We start from the raw sequence: 23502 nt of genomic DNA, 5'->3' as shown, positions 1-23502 counted from the left end.
CCTGTATGACATTTTAAGTCAGAGCCATCAACCCCCAACCTTTAAACCATCAGCTAGGGTGCATAGTTTTTGTTTTGAAAATCTTCCATAATCTTATACATCTCCAATAAAGCCCTCATTAACCTTGTTTCTCTCCCCGCCCCTCCACAAGGCTAAACCAAGCGGCATGGTGGCTCAGTGGTTAGCACTGCTGCCTCACAGCGCTAGCAACCTGGGTTCAATTACACCCTTTGGCGATGGTCTGTGTGGAGTGTACACATTCTCCCTGTGTCTGTGTGGGCTTCCTTCAGTCCAAAGATGCGTGGGATAGGTGGATTGGCCATGCTAAATTGTCCATAATGTTCAGGGATGTGCAGGGTAGGTGGGGTAGCCATGGTAAATTCAGGGATAGGGTTGGATTTGGGTGGGATGCTCTTTAGAGGATCGGTGTGGACTTGATGGGCCAAATGGCCTGCTTCCACACTTTAGGGATTATATGATTCTCCAACCAAATGTTGCAATTAAAGATCCTTATCCCTGGAACTATTCTAGTGAATCTCCTCTGTGCCTCTCAAGGACTCTCACTTCCTTCCTAAGGTGTGCAACCTGAATTGGATGCAGTTCTCTAGTTGTCACCTAAACAGAGTTTAGACAAGTTCAGCTTAACTTTCCTGATTTTGTACTCAACATTATATATATATCCTGCCACTTCAGAGATCTATGTGCATGCACCTCAAGTCCATCTGTCTCCACACACACACTTTAGATTGTGCCAGCGTACCTAGAGTCTACAGTATCTTCTTTAAAAATCTTTTTTTTAATTGAGGTACAGGGCAAGGCCAGCATTTATTGCCCACCCCTAATCACTTTTGAGAAGGTGGTGGCAAGTTGAACCATAAAATTACATCTAGTGCAGGAATGTTGAGAGAATTTCAGGATCTTAAACCAGCAACAGTAAAGAAATGGCAATATAGTTCCAAGCCTCTCCCTAGCCCATATGCCACTTCCATGTTAAGTAACACATGCTTCCTGCCTGCCTGGGTGTGTTGAGGGGAAAGGGTCCTAATGATTAGATTAGGTTCCCTACAGTGTGGAAACAGATCTTTCAGCCCAGCAAGTCCACACCAACCCTCCGAAGAGTAACTCACCCAGATCCATTTCCCTCTGACTAATGCAGCTTACACTATGGGCAATTTAGTATGGCTAACTCACCTGACCCGCACATCTTTGGACTGTGAGAGAAAACCCATGCAGACATGGGGAGAATGTGCAAACTCCACACAGACAGTCGCCCAAGGCTGGAATCAAACCTGGGTCCCCAGTGCTGTGAGGCAGCAGTGCTAACCACTGAGCCATCGTGCCGCCCTGTCAAACATGGCTACCATAATTCGACCAGGTACATGTGAAATGCTTCAGTACTGTCAAGTACCATTGATATAAGAACTTTACAAATAATTTTACAATACAAAATTTGTTAAATTAAAATAATGAAAGCAAACAGGAGCATTAATCAGTCAAACAAGCAGCATCTTACCCAGTCAAAGTTATTGAGCTCATTAAGTTCCATGTTGGGGTGACTGCTTTCACCCTTCTCATCCAGCAGTTTCTTCAGATTCTGTCAATCAATACAACATATTAAGATAGTGTACCATATAATGTAGAACACAGGAGTTGGGCATAGTCCATTATGCCTTTATAAGACAGCTACCCAATTAGTCAATCATAACTCACTTCATAAAAACGTAGAAAATGGAAGCAGGAATAGGCACTTCAATCCTTTGTGCCTGCTTCACAATTCAACCCAATCCCCTATCTCAATGCCATATTCCCACTTCCTCCCTATACCCATGATGCCTTAAAATCTAAAAAAGAATCTTTCTTGAAGATATTCAGTGGCATGACCTCCTCGGCCTTCTAGGGTAGAGAATTCCACTAGAATGAAGAAATATTTCTAAAAGATCTACCCTATATCCTGAGACTGTGAATCTTGGTTCAAGAGTCCCTAATCAGGGTATGCATCCTCCCTGCTCTGAGTTAATCCAGCCCTCTTAGAACTGTATACATTTCAATCAGATCCCCTCTCATTCATATAAACTCTCGTGAATGTAGGCCCAGTCAAGCCAATCTCTTCTCATTACCATTTTGTGGTATCAGCCAAGTGAACCTCTGCTGCACCCTCTCCATAACAAGGATATCTATTCTTAGGTCGGGAGAAAAGGTCTGCACAGAATGCTCCAGGTATTTTTTTTTGAGTGCGAGCAGCAGCGGAGGTAAGACGAACCCGGAAGACTGCAGCTAAGGTAAGGCAGTTTTTTTAAAAATTACTTACCGGTAGCGGACAGCGGTGTTTTCCCTTTCACAGAAGGAGCGGGAGCAGCGGGGGAAGTGACGAGGACCGGAGGGGCAGCCGGGAAGGAAAGCAGTGACCATATATATCAGCAAGGCGGCTAAACCCGAGACTCTACGACTGTAGTGTCTCCCACCCACCCTCCTCCTCTAACTAGTTAATAAGGTAACATTCATTCTAAACTTCCTCTATTGAATATAAGTTTGTTATTAATTTTATAACAACTTAAACTAAACTTTCTACTTTAGTACTGAGTGGGTGTTCAGAGAAGTGGGGTATGGATGCTAGGGCACTTGCTTGCTCCTCCTGCAGAATGTGGCAGGTGGGAGACATGGCACACATCTCCGCTGGCTACATCTGTGGGAAGTGCACCCAACTCCAGCTCCTTGAAAACCGTGTTAGGGAATTGGAGCTGGAGCTGGATGAACTAAAGATCATTCGGGAGGCTGAGGGGGTAATTGAGAGGAGTTACTGGGAGTTGGTCACTCCTAAGGGTCAGGACAAGGATAAATGGGTTACAGTTAGGGGGAGGAAAGGGGACAGACAGACAGTGCAGAGATCCTCTGTGGACATTCCCCTCAGCAAAAGTATACCGTTTTGGATACTGCTGGGGGGGGATGACCTACCAGAGGAAAGCCATAGCAGTCAGTTCTCTGGCACTGAGCCTGACACTGTGGCAAAGAAGGGAAGGGGGCAGAATAGAAAAGTACTCGTGGTAGGGGACTCGATAGTTAGGGGAATCGACAGGAGATTTTGTGGTCAGGATCGAGATTCCCGGAAGGTATGTTGCCTCCCTGGTGCCAGAGTCTGGGACGTCTCCGATCAGGTGGATAAGGTTCTAAAAGGGGAGGGCGAACAGCCAGAAATCGTGTTACATATTGGCACTAATGATATAGCCAGGAAAAGGATTGAAGATATAAAAAGTAATTTCAGGGAGTTAGGATGGAAGCTGCAAAGCAGGATGAACAGAGTAGTGTTCTCTAGTTTACTACCGGTGCCACGAGATAGCGAGGTGAGGGACAGGGAGCGGGCGCAGCTTAATACATGGCTGCGCAGCTGGTGTAGGAGGGAGGGATTCAGATATGTAGATAATTGGGATGCCTTCTGGGGAAGGTGGGAACTGTACAAGAAGGACGGGTTGCATCTGAACTGGGAGGGGACCAATGTCCTGGGTGGAAGGTTTGCTCAAGTAGTTCAAGAGGGTTTAAACTAGTATGGCAGGGGGGGTGGGAACCTGAGCTGTATATCGGAGGTGAGAGTTGATGCAGATGAGGCAATAGCAAGAGGTAGACCAGCTAGTGAGATGGATTTTACTGGGAAGGAACCAAGGGATCAGTTAAAGTGTGTTTACTTTAACGCAAGGAGTATCAGGAACAAAAGTGATGAACTTAGAGCATGGATCAGTACCTGGTGCTATGATGTTGTGGCCATAACAGAGACATGGGTTTCTCAGGGGCAGGAATGGTTGCTGGATGTTCCAGGGTTTAGAGAATTTAAAAAGAATAGGGAGGGGGGTGGAAAAAGAGGAGGGGGTGTAGCACTACTAATCAGAGAGGGTATCACAGCTACAGGAGCTTCCATTGTCGAGGAAGATCTGCCTACTGAGTCAGTATGGGTGGAAATTAGGAACAGCAAGGGAGCAGTCACCTCTTTAGGGGTTTACTATAGGGCCCCCAATGGCAGCAGGGAGATGGAAGAAAGCATAGGTAGGCAGATTTTGGAAAAGTGTGGACGTAGTAGGGTTGTTGTAATGGGTGACTTTAACTTTCCCAATATTGATTGGAACCTCCTTCGAGCAGAAGATTTGAACGGAGCTGTTTTTGTAAGGTGTGTTCAGGAGGGTTTCCTAACTCAGTACGTTGACAGGCCGACGAGGGGAGAGGCCATTCTAGACTTAGTGCTCGGAAACGAGCCGGGGTAGGTATCAGATCTTGTGGTGGGACAGCATTTTGGTGATAGTGACCACAACTGCCTCACATTCTACATAGCTATGGAGAGGAGAGGGTTAGGCAAAATGGGAGGATACTTAATTGGGGAAGAGGAAACTATGATGCGATTAGATATGAGTTAGGAAGCATGGATTGGGAGCAATTGTTCCATGGTAAAGGCACTATAGACATGTGGAGACTGTTTTTAAGGAACAGTTGTTGCAAGTGATGAATAAATATGTCCCCCGAGACAGGCAAGAAGTGGTAAGATAAAGGAACCTTGGATGACGAGAGCGGTGGAGCTTCTTGTCAAAAGGAAAAAGGTAGCTTACATAAGGTGGAGGAAGCTAGGGTCACGTTCAGCTCTAGAGGATTACAGGCAGGCGAGGAAGGAGCTTAAAAATGGTCTGAGGAGAGCCAGGAGGGGGCACGAGAAAGGCTTGGCAGAACGGATTAGGGAGAATACAAAGGCATTTTACAGTTATGTGAGGAATAAGAGAATGGTCAAAGAAAGAGTAGGGCCGATCAGGGATAGCATAGGGAATTTGTGTGTGGAGTCTGAGGAGGTAGGAGAAGCCCTAAATGAGTTTTTTGCTTCTGTCTTTATGAAAGAAACGAACTATGTAGTGAATGAAACCTTTGAAGAGCAGGTAAGCATGCTGAAATGGATAGAGATAGAGGAAGCTGATGTGCTGAAAATTTTGTCAAACATTAAGATTGACAAGTCGCCAGGCCTGGACCAGATTTGTCCTCGGCTGCTTTGGGAAATGAGAAATGCAATTGCTTCGTCACTTGCGAAGATCTTTTCATCCTCACTCTCCACTGGAGTCGTACCTGAGGACTGGAGAGAGGCAAATGTAATTCCTCTCTTCAAGAAAGGAAATAGGGAAATCCCCGGCAATTACAGACCAGTCAGTCTCACGTCTGTCGTCTGCAAGGTGTTAGAAAGGATTCTGAGGGATAGGATTTATGACCATCTTGATTAAATGCAGTCAACACGGCTTTGTGAGGGGCAGGTCATGCCTCACAAACTTTATCGAGTTCTTTGAGGATGTGACTAGAAAAGTTGATGAGGGTCGAGCTGTGGATGTGGTGTATATGGACTTCAGCAAGGCATTTGATAAGGTTCCCCATGGTAGGCTCATTCAGTAGGTCAGGAGGAATGGGATTTAGGGGAACATAGCTGTCTGGATACAGAATTGGCTGGCCAACAGAAGACAGCGAGTGGTAGTAGAAGGAAAATATTCTGCCTGGAAGTCTGTGGTGAGTGGTGTCCAACAGGGCTCTGTCCTTGGGCCTCTATTGTTTGTAATTTTTATAAATGACTTGGATGAGGGGATTGAAGGATGGGTCAGCAAGTTTGCAGATGACACAAAGGTTGGAGGTGTCTTTGACAGTTTGGAGGACTGTTGTAGGCTGCAGCGGGACATTGACAGGATGCAGAGATGGGCTGAGAGGTGGCAAATGGAGTTCAACCTGGATAAATGTGAGGTGATGCATTTTGGAAGGTCGAATTTGAAAGCTGAGTACAGGATTAAGGATAGGATCCTTGGCAGTGTGGAGGAACAGAGGGATCTTGGGGTACAGGTACATAGATCCCTTAAAATGGCCACCCAAGTGGACAGGGTTGTTAAGAAAGCATATGGTGTTTTGGCTTTCATTAACAGGGATATTGAGTTTAAGAGTCGTGAAATCTTGTTGCAGCTCTATAAAACTTTGGTTAGACCGCACTTGGAATACCAGTTCTGGTCGCCCTATTATAGGAAAGATGTGGATGCTTTGGAGAGGGTTCAGAGGAGGTTTACCAGGATGCTGCCTGGACTGGAGGGCTTATCTTATGAGGAGAGGTTGACTGAGCTCGGACTTTTTTCATTGGAGAAAAGGAGGAGAAGAGGGGACCTAACTGAGGTATATAAGATAATGAGAGGCATAGATAGAGTCGATAGCCAGAGACTATTTCCTAGGGCAGAAATGACTAACATGAGGGGTCATAGTTTTAAGCTGGTTGGAGGAAAGTATAGAGGGGATGTCAGAGGTGGGTTCTTTACACAGAGAGTTGTGAGAGCATGGAATGCGTTGCCAGCAGCAGTTGTGGAGGCAGGGTCATTGGGGACATTTAAGAGACTCCTGGACATGCATATGGTCACAGAAATTTAAGGGTGCATACATGAGGATCAGTGGTTGGCACAACATCGTGGGCTGAAGGGCCTGTCCTGTGCTGTACTGTTCTATGTTCTATGTATGGTTTCTCCAAGGGTCTGTATAACTACAGTAGGTCATCCTATTCCAGAATACAAATCCTCTGGCAGTGAAACCCAACATACCAACTGCATTGTGCCAAGAAATGGAGACAGTTCAATTCGTTTGCCCATTTTCTTTCCAACTTCTCTAAAATGCTCAACTTTTACGGAGGTATATCACCCAAAACGGCATTCAATGTGCGTTAACATTAACAGTGAGGATGTAGATAAAGTCATAACCGTATCCACAGAGGAGCAGGAGTAGACCATTCAGCCCATTGAGCCCGTTCTACCATTCAGTATGACCATGGCTGACCGAACATGACAATGCCTTTTATAGGTTGTTCTGCTATAATATGACAGTTGTGTTCCTCTGCAACCTCACGCAGTAAAAAATTATACTATGGAAAACCGTTATAGAAAATTGTACTGTAGAAGATTGTTAATAGAAAATCGCTATACCCGTCTAGTAGAAAGTTTGTGTTAGTCAAACAATGCCCACAATTTGTCAATCGTATTATAACTAATTCATGCTAATGAAACGCACATTATAGCAGAATGACCTGCACTCAGCTCATCCCACAGCCCTGTACACCATGGTAATCAGAGATTTACCAATTTCCACTTGAAACATACACAAAGACTAAGCCCTCTGGGGCAGAGACACATACTTTCAGCAGTAATGCTGTCTAACAATTGGACACTGACTGATTTCCCACTTTTCCCACAGGTGATCAAATGTAAATCGATGCTTGTTGCTCTGTCTGAGACTAAGTGACTCAGTACTGTCTGTGAACTGCTGGCTGTTCCAGATGAAGGATGCTATTACTTTTGTTCTGCCCGCCATGCACAATCGCTGATTTGAACGAAGAACTGAGCCTGTGGACTGCCTTCCCGTGTGACCTGAGTAAGACTGGACAGCATTGAGAAATGGCACTAGATAAGATTACGACAGAAACACCATCAAACAGAATGAGAGTTGGATCTTGCTATTTGCCCAGTCAGTCACTGGCTGCAAGCCAATGCATGGCTTGAACGGGCACAAACATTTGAAATGATGTTCACTCTGTTTTAAAAATGCTGCCTCAGGGAGTCAATCAAGTAAAATGATAAGTAGTGAAGTGTACTATTTACAGCATGGAAACAGGCTATTCGGTCCATAATTTATGCTATTCTTCACACTCTACATATCTAATGGGATTGAAAGGTTGACAGTGAATCTCATGTCGATGGAATTGATTTTGTCATCTGGATTTTGCATACACTGCCAGAACTTTGCAGTTGAATAGACCATGTTGCATTTCCCCTCTGACTGTAGAGGAAAGAGTGTATCCCCTCTGATTGTAGAGTCTAGAATCATGCTGGAGGGTGGGGTAATTTCAAAATCATGAGCAGACTGGACAGAATAGATAGGGAGGGGAAAAAAACAGCAAGAGGGTGAAGAATTAAAGTGATGCACAAATTAAGCAGAGGGTATTGAGTAGTTGGGGTGTGGAATTCACTGCCTGCAAATGTAGTGGAGGCATATTCAATTGAGGCATTCAAGAGAGCATTGCATGACTACTTGGTTAGAAATTATGCATAGGGATATAGGGAAAAGGTAAGATTGGCATGGGGTAACAAACCCATGCAGGCATAATGGGTAAAATGATGGCCTCCTTCTACACTGTAACAATTCTGTGATTCTGTAATTTCAAAGTTATGTGTAAAGCCATTCGGGACCAAGATGAGAAATTGTTCAACTCAGCAAATTGTAAATCTTTGGAATTTTCTACCCCAGAAACTGTAGAAGCTCAGTTATCGTGTATGATTGATGTAGAAATTGACAATTTCTAAATACCCTCAACAACATAAAGGAATTTGAGGATTGTGTGGGGAAAAAGGCATTGAACTGTGCTGTCAGCTATGAATGGTAGAGTAATCTTGTCAGGCAAAAAGACCATGTTCGACAAAATATGGAATGGACTTGTGGGAATTGAAAGAAACAAGAACCTGGTTTCCTCCAGCAATAATAAAGGATGAAGTGAACAAACTAGAGAGTCCATTTGTGTCAAAGGCAGACTTTCAATAACCTTTCTTCGCAAGGACAATCCCACAAAGTAACAAGCTGCAAAAGGAAAATAGTCACAGATTCATCCCTTGAAAGACAAATCTTCCAATTACTTCTATTTTTATTTATTTTCAGGATTACCATCTAAGCAGGCCATTGGCTAGTGTTACCCAAATGATTGTTGACTGAACCTAACTATCAATCTGTGATGCTGACATAACTAAAGCAGAAACAAAAACAAACATCACAGACACAAATTCCTCTGGTGTCAGTATTAAATACCTTCTAGGTAGAAAAATGTTAACTTCGGTCACCTTCATGCCAAAACTAAAGTGACCACCAAAAACATCTACAGTTTATGGATGACTGTAGTGCCATTGACCACTCTACAACAGATTTGCAAGCCATTATTAATCTCTTGAATTCTGCATAGAAGAAACTTGACCTATGTTTAAAGATTTCCAAAACAAAACTCACAGCAATCCATACCTGGTCAGACAATCTGTTCCATTCCCTATGATACATAATGCAGAGATCAGAACTCTTCTTATAAAAAAAATTAATGGCCAATTGAATTTTCTTTGTAAAGATAGAAAGAAAAGACTGTCCTAACCCATTAAGCTTCCTTTGTTCCTTGTCAGCTGACCTCCAAATCCAACCCTCCTCTGCTCACTTACCCACCAAGGCCTCCCACTTGTCTCTCTCTGGGACCCATTGAAGTTGGATGTGGGTGGCCTACAGTTCCATAAGTGCCCACTATGGAGTTCTGGCACCACTGGGACTCTCAAAGGCTGGACATTCTTCCACTGAGGGCAGAGGTCACACACTCTCTTCAATTTGCGTTGGCTGGTGGCCAAATCTTGCAATGGATTCATGGAGAACAGTGAAGCTGGGGGGAGCTATATGGGGATATGGCAGAAAAGTGGAGTTGAGTATAATCAGAACAGCTATGATCTTGTTGAATTACAGAGTAGACTTGACAGGCCAAATGGCCGACCTCTGTTCTGATGTTTTATGATCATAACTGTTTGGCATAATTTTGAAATAGTCACTCCCACTCTCTAAGTCTCCAACGTGTGATCTCTGCCTGTCCTTAAGCCACTCCTTGTCAAACATCCTGGACCCTGTGCAAGGGTGACACAGCCTATCTCCTTGGGATTTTATTAAAAAAAAGTAGCAGTACCCGAAATGCACAAGTGGAGTTTCCAGAGCTCTCTGATCCTGACTCACGTTGGCTAACTTTAGGTAACCTCTTACCTCTTTAGCACTTTTAATTTTGGCCAAGAAGGTGCGTAACTCCATGGATTCGGCAAACAGGGCCCGGCACACGGCCTGGTAATGGTTTGGAGCTTCCGACGGTGTCGTCAAGTGAGCAGCGCAGAGCTGACCAACAGAAAAAAGGAAGAAATGGTGAGTTGCTTACTTTCCACTCAACCTGACAGAAAACCTAAGCTGTCAGCCTCAATATCCCACTTCAGTCAACAAGTGACCCACATGTGTATGTTTCTGCTTTTATTTTAGATTCCATTCTTTTAAACTTAATTATTTCATTTAAAGCTTTCCTCCCTTACAGCCTTTTGTTGGACCATGAAGAACATGCGAGCACTGAATCAATCATGAATAAGTCCGTGCCTTTTGCGTTTCGGTAGCCTGGTTTAGTGCTGTCTTACTTAGCCAGCTTACGATTGAATGGGGTTGCCAGGGTAGATTTTCATCATTGTCCTAGCTGCAAACACTCTGCCAGATTACCACATAGGCAGTGACAATAAAGGCCGACCCTGTTGTCATTCAAGTTGGACAAGATTTAGATTCAGAATAGTTCTTCAACAGGGAATTCTCCCTGCAGCAACCGACTGTATAGCAAATCATTCTGTATAACTGCCAGCATAGTTACACTCAGATATTGTCAGGTCAGACACAATCATTCTTGTTTGTGAAATACAAGCCACAGCATTGGAGCATCAAAACGGGAGTAATTACGGCACACTTGTCTCTTCAAGATCATGCTGGTTCTCTGAGGAGTAAACCTATCAGTCCCAATAACTCTATCTAAGCGTTCACTATCTATCTATCTATCTATCTAACTATATCTATCACAGTAACTCAGTGTGGTACAACACCAGCTTGATCTCTCACTTAATCTCAGTCTGATCATGAGTGTCTCCAAGTGGAAAACCTCACACAAAAAAGAAGATGTATTTATATCATGCTTTCCACATCCTCAACATAGCCTAATTAGCTTTGCAGTCAATGAAGTACTTTTGAAATATAGTAGGAGAGAGAACACAGCAGCTAAGTTGCACTGAGCAGGCTCACACACGCAGCTGTGTGTGAATGAGCTAGGTTGTCTGTGCTCAGTTGTTAGTGAAGGGTTAATTATTGGAGAACTCCCCGGCTCAACTTCAAATCAATGTGACATTGCATTTACCTCAAACTGAAAGAGAAGATGGGCTTCAGTTTAACATTTCATCTGAAGGACAGTATCTCTAAGAAAGCTAACCCATAGAGACAGCCCAATGTGGGCCTTCAAGTCACAGTAGCCTGACTCAGAGGCAGGAGTGACACTAACTGGGCTAGGGCTATTGGTAGGAGGCTTGGGAACACGACATCCATTCAGGCCTCTCAGACAGAAGATTGCAGAGCCAAGGGCAGGTTGGAAAATATCAGATACAATCATATGAATTAGGAGTAGGAACAGACCACTTGGCTCCATCATGCCCGCTTCCCCATTCATTAAGAGCACGGCTGATCTGACTGCGACTTTAACACTTTTTAAATGCATTCTTTTGTCAGAAATAAAAATATTAATCAGCATAGAGTTATAGAGTTGTACAGCGCAGAAACAGACCCTTCAGTCCAACTTGTCCAGATATCCTGAATTAATCTAGTTCCACTTGCCAGCATTTGGTCCATATCCCTCTAAACTCCTCCTATTCATGTACCCATCCAGATGTCTTTCCATTGACACAACTGCAAAAGCTAATTTCACCAAGAGAATCAAACAAGACAGACAGATCTCACAGCCCAGCTCTCCTCTCTGTCACTATGAATGGAATATTCAAGAGTCAACATTGCATTTTATGTACTCCTTACTAATTTCTCTGCGCTGTCTGAATTTGATGTGACTGTCCTATAAGGTAGGAGGCGTTTAAATGGTAGGTAAATTGCAGCAATTGTTTGGCAATTCATTTTTGTAGCTCTAACTGATGTTGTAAAACTAATAAAATCATTGTAAAATCACCGCTTCAGACCTGGAGGATTGATGGCAAAGCCAGAGGCGGAATTTCGTTCATTTCTGCCTTGTCAAAATGTATGATTGAGTTGTTTTGCTTCTCATGCAGACAAATTGCCGCATGCTCTAGCTCTGGTGCAGCAATGAGGCAGCAATGTATAAATTAAAACGGCACGGGGAGGGGTACAACATATACACAAAGCACCATTTCAAGCCCTTAAGGCGGTCTTGGGTCAGCACCTCATTAATGTACAAAGTGGAAATGTAGCCAGAGCGATTCTGTTCGAGAGCTGCCAGTGCAGTAGCATAATAAATAAACAACCACTGAGCTTCCAGGAACACTCTGCATTTCCCAGCCAGTCTGAACAATCAGCCTTTGTGCAGTGTGGGGAGAGACTGTTGAGGTCAGGACATTCTTTTCCCCCCACTATTCTGTTAAATGGCTACATCTCTTGTCACATAATTAGAAAAACTATTTGTTTTAAAGAACAGCCATGCCACGTGGAGAATACGTGTCTTGGCCTTCCAGTTCACTGGAGTTTCCCCATTTCGGAAACTTTTACTTCTAAAGAAACTGCCAAAGAGTTTTTTTTTAAACAGTATTTGGAGTTCCTCCTGGTGACTGACATGTGGGAAAACCCCAATGAATACTTCAAAGTAAGTCAGTGAGCTTTCTTCTTGCCTTAAGTTGTTTTTAATCGTTGATGAGATATGGACAATGTCGGCAAGGCCAGCATTTATTCCCCATCCCTAATTACACACAGGGTAGTTAAGAGCCAACCACATGACTGTGGGTCTGGAGTCACATGTAGGCCATACCAGGAAAGGATGGTAAGGATGGTAGATTTCCTTTCCTGCAAGACATTACTCAACTAGATTTTTTTTTAAAAAAAAGCATTTACACTGGTTACAAAACAACATTATACAAGCTTTTTTGTTCAGTTCAGATTTTTAAAAAAAATTTGGACTCAGAATCTCACCACACTGTGGTGTGACTCAAACCCATGTCATCAGAATATGTAAACTCAGTAACATTACCATAACATCACAGCATTTCCCCAGTGGAATGTGGAATACACTCTCCCCGTTGAAACAGATCTATTGAATATTTTATGTGTTTTGTCAGCCAGGAACAGTATTGGCTTTCAGGGGTATTTGGAGCAGAAACCGGGAGGAAAGATCAGAGTTCATAGAGCTGGCTTTACCACTGCGGTCTAGCTGCCAATGTTTAAAAATGCCCTGTACTCCCGTGCTATATTTCCAGTACCAGATCAGTGATAGTCTGACACAGCTTGATTCCAAACTTTCGGGATGAGGTGTGTCACCTCAAAACTAACAAACCCGAGAATTAACCTTCCTCCAAAAGCAGATACAAAACTAAGCAGTTGGTAAAGTAAGTCTTGCATTTAACTAGCACCTTTCTTTGACAACCTCAGAAGTTACAAAATGCTTCATAGCCGTTGGCGTACTTTCAAAAAGTACAAAAGTACAAATCATTGTTTCCATATAGGAGACACAGCAGCCAAATGTGCATTGCAAGCTCCCACAGACTGCACTGTCAGGCAACCTGTTTCACTGATGCAGGTTGAAGGATGGACATTAACTCCAACACCAGGGAGAACTGCTGCACCCTCTTTCAAAATGTTTTCATGTCACAGCTAACATTTGTTAAGGTCTCATCTGTAACTCAACACCCTCACAATGCAAGTATTTCCTTAGCACTGCACTAGAGCTTAGGTCTGGATTTGTCCAAGAGTAGAAAGTGAAAATACAACCTTCTGACTCAGGCAAAAAAGCTACTGACTGTGTCAATACTGACACATTAATCAATGACACCTGGTTAAACCATAACTTGTCTGAGTCATTGTCATGATCCACCTGAACACAGCATAGACCATTCTCCTATGAACAGCAGGGCAGGGAGAGAGTGATCACCGAGACCTTAAAAGGCAGTTCCTTAAACTCGGAATCTGAATGGTTCAATGACCTCATACAAGCATGGCAGAGAGAGAGACACCTCTTCAACACTCAATCTCCCTCAAACACACCACTCAGGTCTGTCCTCCCTTCATCAGCCTCCAGCCAAATTAGCTGTGACCAAGGCACCCTTACAGATGGGGTACACAGTCCCTTACAATGTACAATCAGGCCATTCAACTGATTGTGCCTGCACAGGTTCTACTATCTCGTGCCAATCTGGGCACAATAAGATACCACTCCAAATTCCCAGACAAGCTTAATGAAGTGCTCCGAAAGTACCCATCATTGCTCTTACATACCCAGGTAGACAGGACTGGTTCTGTTCTACCTCATCTTGTACTTGGCAGGTGGTAACCATCAATGTCCTCTGTGGTGCTTCAATTGAACCTACATCCACCACATTTCCTGGCAGTGCATTCATATCTCAACTACTGACCATGAGATAAAGATGCTCTCATATCACCTTTGCTTTACTTGCACATCATTTTAGATCTATGCCCTCTCGTTCTTTTCTCTTTTATGTGCAGGAACAGCTTCTCCCCATCCACGCTTCCAATCCCGCTCATGGTTTTGAAAACCTCTATCAAATCCCATCTCAGCCTTCTTCTCTCCAAGGTGAACAATCCCAACTTCTTTAATTTATCCTCAGAAGTAAAATTTCTCATTCTTGCAAGGTAGTTTAATTAGTTTAAGAGGGAAATCAAGAACTACACAGTACAAGAGGAGAGAACTGATTGGTTGGCAAGTGAGCTCTGATTGATAGCATTGTTGGCATGGACAATGCACCAACTGTTGATCATCAACAGGCTTTGTTTAGATTTTAAAGCAGACAGGTCGATACTGATTGGTCAAGGTATTGCCCTGAGAAATGAACAGCAAATGGCTGTGAGTTTTTCTGTTGAGTTTCTGTCTGCAAAGAGCACCAATCTGTGCATCAGAACAAGTGGATTCCAGTACCTGTAGGTAGACCACTCTGCAAACCAACTGTCAATTCTAAATTGGTTGTCAACGTAATTCATACTCAGGATCATCCAGCAAATACTGGCCAATTATGTAATCACATCAAGTATTGACACTGTGTTACATGTTTTGCTTGTGTGGGCTGGTTTGTTCTGGTCAGTAACTTGTTTCTTGCAAACAGCTAAACAATTGTGCTGCTCGATATGGTCCACCAGCCTTGGAGATGCATTGCCTTTTTACATGGCATCCACACTGACAATGAAATTGATAAACCACATTATTCATTTGTGTGATAGGCAGATCATTCTCTTTACTTCAATCACAACATTGTGTCAGTCACAAAGACGTTAACATTTTAATCTTTGTTTTCAAATCCCTTCACATCCTGGTCCCTCCCAATTTCTGCAATCTTCTCCAGCCCATAGCCTTCAGAGATCTCAGTATTCCTTTAATCCTGGTCTCTTCAGCATTCCTGATTTTAATTGCTCTGCATGAGCCAATTCCAATCCTTACTTCATCAAATCCTCGCAACACTTCAGTCTATTTATTTCTCCATCCTCTTAACTTTTTTATTACTCATTTTTATGCCCTTGAGAAGGTGGTGTTGAAACACTACTGTCCTTGAGGTGTGGCGACACCCACAATGCTGTGCAGAAGGGCTTCGATTTAGCAACAGCAAAGGAACAGAAACAGATTAAGTTGGGACAAGTGCGATTTGGAGGCAACGTGCAACTCTTATTCCCATGTATCTGCTGCCCTTGTTCTTTTTAGTGGTACAGTCCATAGGTTTGGATGGTGCTGTCGAAGGAATCTTGGCAAATCGCTGCATCTTGTAAATGGTACATGCCAGTGGTGAATATTTGAGATAGTGGATAGGGAATAATTCAAAAGGCTTATTTTGTCCTGGAAGCTGTCAGGTTTCCTGAGTGTGTTAGGAGCTGCAAATATTCAGAGAAGTGGCAAGTATTCTGCTGCACTCCTGATGTGGGCTCCCCGAATCCCCCACCTCCCACCTCAAACCCCATTAATGGTTCCTCTGCTATTTGCCTCACTCACTCCATGTGGTTATAGCTTCTGTGTTCCTTTCAGCCTTACCAAGAGTGAAGATCTTCAGCCGAACTTGGCAACAGTCCAACAAATAGGATTGTCACAGCAGCAATGATTGAGAACAGTTGCTGGGATGTCAAATTATTTCGTACCGTTAGATGTGACAGGCCATCTGGCCCACCTTAGCCTATCTTTCCCAAACCAATCCTTTTAACTTCCCATGACCTGATGATCTCCCACGATCATACCACCCAATGACCTTTTGAAATCCCCAATGCCAAGCCAAACTGCATATAAGCCCGAAACGTCGATTCCCCTGTTCCTTGGATGCTGCCTGACCTGCTGCGCTTTTCCAGCAACACATTTTCAGCTCTGATCTCCAGCATCTGCAGTCCTCACTTTCTCCTGTATATAAGCCAAACATACAACTGGTAAATATCAAATATGAGTATTCTGGCACCTACATGATATCAGATTAAAACTAGGAGACATTAAGGTCTGCAGATGCTGGATATCAGAGTTGAGAGTCTGTTGCTGGAAAAGCACAGCAGGTCAGGCAGCATTTCAGGAGCAGGAAAATCGACGTTTTGGGCCAGAGCCCTTCATCAGGAATGCCTGACCTGCTGTGCTTTTCCAGCAACACAGTCTCAAATCAGATTAAAACTGACATTTTACGGTTCTGTTCGCCGAGCTGGGAATTTGTGTTGCAGACGTTTCGTCCCCTGTCTAGGTGACATCCTCAGTGCTTGGGAGCCTCCTGTGAAGTGCTTCTGTGATCTTTTCTCCGCCATTTGTAGTGGTTTGAATCTGCCGCTTCTGGTTGTCAGTTCCAGCTGTCCGCTGCAGTGGTCGGTATATTGGGTCCAGGTCAATGTGCATCTCTGGACTCATAGCAGAAGCGGTAATGCAAAGATTAGAACAAACAGTTGAATTCTGTTGAATTTCAACCCAAATTCAACCCAAACTCTGGGTCAGATATATAGATGACACCTTTGTAATCATTAAAAACACAGAAATAGAGAACACACACCAGATTATCAACAGGAATCCGATTCACTAGAGAGGAAGAAAAGGACAACCAACTTCCACAACACACTGCATACACCAGAACTGCAAAAAGAGGAAGAAGAACACCTATACAATGTATGCGCCAAAAACGGATACCCGCGCAATTTCATCAACAGATGCCTAAGGGAAAGACAACGGAACGAGGACATGCCACAACCCAAAGGACTAGCCACACTACCATACATCAAGAGCATTTCCGAACTGACAGCCAGACTATTGCGACCACTAGGACTCATAACAGCACACAAACCAACAGCCACTCTCAGACAACAACTCACCAGAACGAAGGACCCAATACCCAGCATGAGCAAAACCAATGTAGTGTACAAAATCCCATGCAAGGACTGCACAAAACACTACATAGGACAAACAGGAAGACAGCTAACGATCCGCATCCATGAACACCAACTAGCCACGAAACGACATGACCAGCTATCCTTAGTAGCCACACATGCAGATGACAAGCAACATGAATTCGACTGGGACAACACTACTGTTACAGGACAAGTCAAACAGAGAACAGCCAGGGAATTCCTAGAGGTTTGGCACTCATCCACAGATTCAATCAATAAGCACATCGACCTGGACCCAATATACTGGCCACTGCAGCGGACAGCTGGAACTGACAACTGGAAGCGGCAGAGACAAACCACTATAAATGCTGGAGGAAAGATCACAGAAGCGCTTCACAGGAGGCTCCCAAGCACTGAGGATGTCACCTAGACAGGGGACGAAACGTCTGCAACACAAATTCCCAGCTCGGCGAACAGGACCACAACAATGAGCACCCGAGCTGCAAATCTTCTCACAGACTGATATGTTACACATCACAGTCTAGATTAACAGCGTATACATAATTTTGTTTACCTCGGAGGTGAGAGGACCCTTTGCTCCAAAATACTCTTGCTTCTCACACTTTGAGATTTGCACTACACAAACAGTAAATCACAGCTGTACTGTTCTCAACATGAAATATGAAATGGTTGTTTAATTCTCAATATAATCAAGTATTCACCAACTGCAAAATCTACGCAAATCCAGTTCTCAATCTAATGCTCGAAAATCTCCAGTAACAAACAAAACAATGCAGGGTTTGATTAAAAACATGTAATGACTCCTGCATGTTTTCTATGTAAATGAATTTAATAAAGGGATTTTAGCGTCTTTCCTCATTACACGAAAACTGCAGAGTTGCTGTAGTAACCAGACTGCCACACTCCCTTCCCCCAACTGTGATTGTGACCTTTAGTTTTCTCGGTCATTTGTTCCCACCGGTAGAAAACCATAGACAACATGCAGAGATTGATGGGAGTAGGTGTTTCTTTTGAGGCCTCTCAAGAAAGACTTCAACTGCGCTCACGTGAAAAACCTGGTAAGGTATACAAATGCATTTTAAATTTCTCTATCTCAAATACTGTGCGGACAGTTGGCTTTATCAGGCTAACAGTAAATTAAACATTATATACTGAAGTTTCAAAATGGACTCCAATAGTTGAAAAGGAAATGTGTCAGCCACACAGGTCGTTAACTAATAAATCAGACATTGGCCTTCCAAATTTCACACTGTAACAACCTGGCAAACAGGGATATCTAGGAATTAAAAATTAATCTCCAAGTCACAGCTGCTAGCAAGGGGAGAACAATAGGGACAGTAAAAATCACACCGGAATATTTTCATTATCTTTTTAACTCTTTCATGAATTAGCAAATGTGAACTTGCATATTGGGGATTTGGTAAAAGGTAGTGGTTCTGAAGGGGTTAATGCTCATGTTACATTGGCTCTACCCATTCTATTGCTCTCTCACAAAATCTATAGGTGGAGATGAGTTTCATTCCACCTTTTGGAGGGAATAGATGTATTGATACAAGCTCCTGAACATCCAAGCAATTATACCAGACCAAACGTAGTTGTTCTTAGTGGAAACATGCAACGAATACTCTTATTATCTAAGAACAGGGCTTCTTCTGTAGGTTCTCAAGGTTGGGTATACTCTACAATTAATCACTAGCTAGCCCCAGGACAAAGATAATGTAAAGGAGGGCTGCTGGCAGTGCAAAACCTTTATCTATTACCATACCCACACACTGGCAGGGGTAAATAGCACAAGATGCCTGCAGTGACCATCTGGAATCACACCAAAGGCTGAAGGCTGAGTGACCATCAAGCTGAAATGCTGAATATTTAATGTGGCTGATAGCACTAATGAGAATCCTACAATGCCTAATTTGAAGAAGGCTCACTACAGTCAGTGCCAAGCAGGGGATTAACTGCTCAGTAATGGGTGTTTCCCCAGAATCAAGGAGCCCATGGAGACAGAAATCCCACCTACTGACTGTGTTTTCTCTGCTGTGCCACTGGGGAAGTGGTGGCTGTTTACTGTAACATACCAACCAGAGGGCCCAGAGTCACTGAGGGAGGCAGGCCACAGTCAGTAACAGCGGGGGAGAGGGAAAACAGGTAGTGGCTGAGGATTGAGGTTGACAGAAGATGAGGGCTGGCAGCAAGGACAGTGGTCAGGTCTCAATCAGCCTTCCCAGTTTCGGAATGGGGCAACCCTTGTCCAGGTACTGAGAACTTAACAATGGGCGATATCGCAGAGGCTCACACAGTTTGGTGCTTCCCACTTAACACAATCCACCTGCACTGCATTAGTACCATCAGGTCTTTAAGTGGCCCTTAGTTCTCTAAAAGCCTCAACTGGTAGCAAGTGGGAGGGCTGTCCGTGGCAATGTGGAATAAAGTACATCCTGGGACAGTAAAGTGATGAGGTCCCCACATCTCATACTCCAGTCCATTTTATTGTTTCCCCCTCAATTGCATCCAAACCTACCACATGGTGGGTGTTAGATTTCAGCCGTTCACTCGGTTTCTGTCCACAAAAGCTGCTTTGGCCTGCTGTGCACTTCCAGCAGTTTGCATTTTATCAGTAAAATTCAACCGTCAGTCACATGTCAGGAAGAGTGATGTAAACATGAAGGTGCCAAGAATACTGGGATTGCTCTTCACAGTTCAATAACGACAGTAACAAGGAGACTGCAGCAAGAACAAGCTAGATCATCTGATTTGCTCTATGTGTGCGGATATTGTTTATTTGATCTCATTCATAGTTGGGGAACAGTGGGAGAGATTTTTTGAGCTGCATAGAATGGTTACTGCCTGGAAGGATTCAGACAAATGTAATCTTCTGGAATGAGAAAAAGGCATTTCACCAGCTGCAGCTGTACACCACAGCAATTCCCAAGGTTTTTAAAATCTGCACTCCATTTCTTGCACAGCTTTGTTAATTTATGCTAATTAGATCTCCCGTAATCCCTTAATATCTCATGAGGAAAAACTGAGCAGATTGGGTCTACATTCGCTGGAGTTTAGAAAAAAATGAGAAGTGATTTTGTTTTGAAAGAAACAAAATTCTGAGGGTAGATGTTGAGAAACTGTTTCCCCTGTATACAGTGGGAGGGGTCTAGAATGAGGAAGTATAATTTCAGAATAAGGAGGCTCCCATCTAGGATGGAAATCAGGATTTGCTTCCACCAGAGGTTCTCTTCCACATAGCTGTGGAGTTTTATTGATGCTGAGAGAGAGAAATTCTTCAATCACAGGCTACCTGAGGGTTGAAGGGGAGCAAATTGGAAAGTGGAGTTGAATCCGAGATCAGATCAGTCATAAGATTAACTGACCAGATCAAGCCATGATTAACAGAGAAGGCTCAGGGGGTCATATGGCTACCCTCACTCCTCATTCTGAAGATCTTAAAAAATAATTTCTATGATCAGCATAGTCCAGCTACAACCATTGACCACGGAGGCTCTAGTGATGTAGTGGTAGTGTCTCTACATCTGAGCCAGGAGGCCTGGGTTGAAGTCCCATCATAACAACCCTGAACAGGCTGATTAGAAAATAAAATGGTTAAAAAAAACAACAAACGTTGAGCATTAAAGGCTAGTCATGTATCGGCTTCTAATCTCCGAGAAAGTATTCCCTCAAAAATGAGCTGCTATAAGACTGTAGAAGTCAGAAGTGGTATTTTTCAGCAATTCTTTGATCTGGATTATATTTCTGGAATCTAATAAATAAAGATGGAAGGGATAGAAGGAGTATCTATTACTGGGTCTTATCCCTAACACCATGGTGGATATGTCTCTGAATTATAACTGGAAAACAGAAGACTGAATTCAGTTAATTACATAAACCTGGAGTTAAAAAGGTAGCATCAGCAGTGGTGGCCATGTAACTACACTTGTCGTAAAAAACCCATCTGAGTCAGTAATGCGTTTTAGGGAAGGCTAAAATGGTCCAACAAAAAACTCAGTTCATCAACTCTCCCTGGGGGTGGAGGGTCAAGAAGGCAGCTTATCAAAATCTTCTCAACTAGGGCTTCCAAGTGCTGACCACATCCTCTGAATAATTAACATCAAAAACCCTCCTTTATTCAGTCACCCCAATAAATACAGGTGTCAGCCTCTTCTCCCTCCCTCAGATCCTGCCATCTCTTACCAATTCAGGCAATTAAGTGAGTGGGCACTTTGTCAAGTGGAAGGTCACTCGGTGTACCCCCTGCCCCCAGGCTCAGGGAGGCCATCCTGATTGGGCATTCTAGGACACATGGAGGACTGATTACTCACCCCCCTCCCCCACCCCACAAGCTGAAAGAGCCATCCCCAGGTAAAGAATCTCCCTGCCCTGACATCACTGTGTTTCCCTGACATCTTGCCAAGACCTGCCCGATTGGTCCCAGCAAGACCAAGTTGAATTGTCTTCACACCAGTATCTCCTCCACAGTAGATGGTCAAGGAGAGCTACAGTTCCAGAAATAGCCAGTCCCCTTGGTAGTACTGCTGGGACTGAGCAGCTTTTAGTCATTGGGCATCAGTTCTTGGGTGGGGATGAACAGTCTCTTTCTTTACAGGGATGGAAGCCTTACTACAGACAGTGAGGGGCGTAAAATGGAGTTGGGAATCTTGTGATAGCTCAGGATGGGGTGGACGAAGCTGTCAGTATCCATTTAATCCCTTTGTTTCCGTTTCATCAGCCAACCCATTCCTGTTATTTCATTTCCATCCTTAACGTCAACATCTAGGACAACTGCAATCCCTTTGTCCAACTGATCGGTCACATTTTCAAACACCTTCAGGAATTTCATCCTGACTATTCCACTTCAGACCCTCCTGCATTTATCCCAGGCACACCCTTTAGGGCAGTAAGGAGGGATTACTGTTAAAAGCACCACCTTTCAGAGGAGATATTAAACTGAGGCCCTCTCTCAGATGGACAGAAAGATCACATTGCACTATTTTGAAGAAAAGCAATTGATTTTGCCTGTCACGTATTTATTCCACAAATAACGCCATCAAAATAAATCCGATTATTTGGTTAATTATCCCATCACCATTTGTGGGACCATGATGCTTCCATATTAATTCACCTGGTTCCTACACTTTGGCAATGATTCCACTTCAACTCCGCTCGCAATAAAGTGAGCTGGGGTGGTCGCTGAGGTTGTGAAGGGTGCTATATAAATATAAGGTGTTTCTTCTCTTTCTTCCCAATCAACCCATGAACTGGATTCTCGCTAATTTCGTCTTTCCACCCAAATTGCCCAACCTTCACCACCCCAAACCTTCCTGACGTCAGATGGACAAAAGGAGAACACTTTCTCTTACACGAATATGCATGAGATTGAATAAAATTATTGCACACTGTTTATTAATTAACGTGCTTTGCTATACATTTGAAAAGAATACCGTCTAATTTAACTCTAAGGGTGTGACAAAAATAGCTTCTGAAAATTGCAGCTGTACGATTCTTGCAATTAACCTGTCAATGAAATAACAGCAGTTTATGCAGTCTGCTTGTGCTGCAGCTGGAACCAATCCCCACTTCATCAAATCAGCCATGCTGCATATGAATCAGTATAAAAACTCATCGATACACTAGGCTATCATTTATATAACACTACCCATTGACGGCATTCAGTGTGCTGAGAAACTAAAACACAGACAGATGGTTTGATACACACAGATCAGAATGACACTTTGAACAATCAGGAAATCTGTGAAGTATTAGTTCATTGGGAACAGACATAGTGAATGCAGGAGAAAACTCAGCAGATCTGGCAGCACCTATGAACAGAGAAACAGAGTCAATGTTCAAGTCCAATATGACTCTTCTTCAGAATTTTGTTTTTATTAGTTTATTGGGAGTTAGCTTATCAGAATCAACTGTGTTACAATGTGCAGATGCGGTGCTGGTGTATTACAATTCTTTCAGGGGGTCCCCAGTTACTGTAGCAACATTCGCTTTTATATATATATATATATATATTAGAAGTACGGATTGTGACATTAGACACTAGCATAATTTCCATCACAAGACTGATATGGAACCTTCCCCATTCTTACTGCCTCCTGTTGGTGTGTGCTGGTAGGATTTGCAGGTTAATAGCTAAGTTATAAACACATCTTCCTTAACCATCCTAGAGTGGGATTCAAAGTCAGCGTTGATTACTCAGAGGCTGGGATACTACACACTGCACCATTTAGAGATGTAGCTAGAGTCATAGAGTCATAGAGTCATACAGCGTGGAAACAGGCCCTTCCCTCCAACTAGTCTACACCGACCATGTTCCTAAACTACACTAGTCCTACTTGCTAATATCAAATATATTGAACA

At 43.4% G+C, this 23502-nt stretch overlaps 1 protein-coding gene across 3 annotated transcripts in view; it reads right to left on the bottom strand.

Annotated features, from left to right (window-relative positions):
- The window catches only part of LOC140476902 (protein spire homolog 1-like), a 202643-nt gene that overhangs the window by 78156 nt on the left and 100985 nt on the right, over positions 1-23502 (bottom strand). For all 3 annotated transcript variants that reach the window (XM_072569816.1, XM_072569814.1, XM_072569815.1), the window contains exons 4-5: positions 9802-9927; positions 1514-1594 (exon numbers count right to left, since the gene is read on the bottom strand). In XM_072569816.1, coding sequence (XP_072425917.1) covers positions 1514-1594; positions 9802-9927 — 207 coding nt within the window. The remainder of the gene's footprint in view (positions 1-1513; positions 1595-9801; positions 9928-23502) is intronic.

The sequence above is a fragment of the Chiloscyllium punctatum genome, chromosome 5, assembly GCF_047496795.1.
Source record: "Chiloscyllium punctatum isolate Juve2018m chromosome 5, sChiPun1.3, whole genome shotgun sequence".
Classification (NCBI taxonomy): domain Eukaryota; kingdom Metazoa; phylum Chordata; class Chondrichthyes; order Orectolobiformes; family Hemiscylliidae; genus Chiloscyllium; species Chiloscyllium punctatum.
This window is presented reverse-complemented; position numbering and strand designations above follow the sequence as displayed.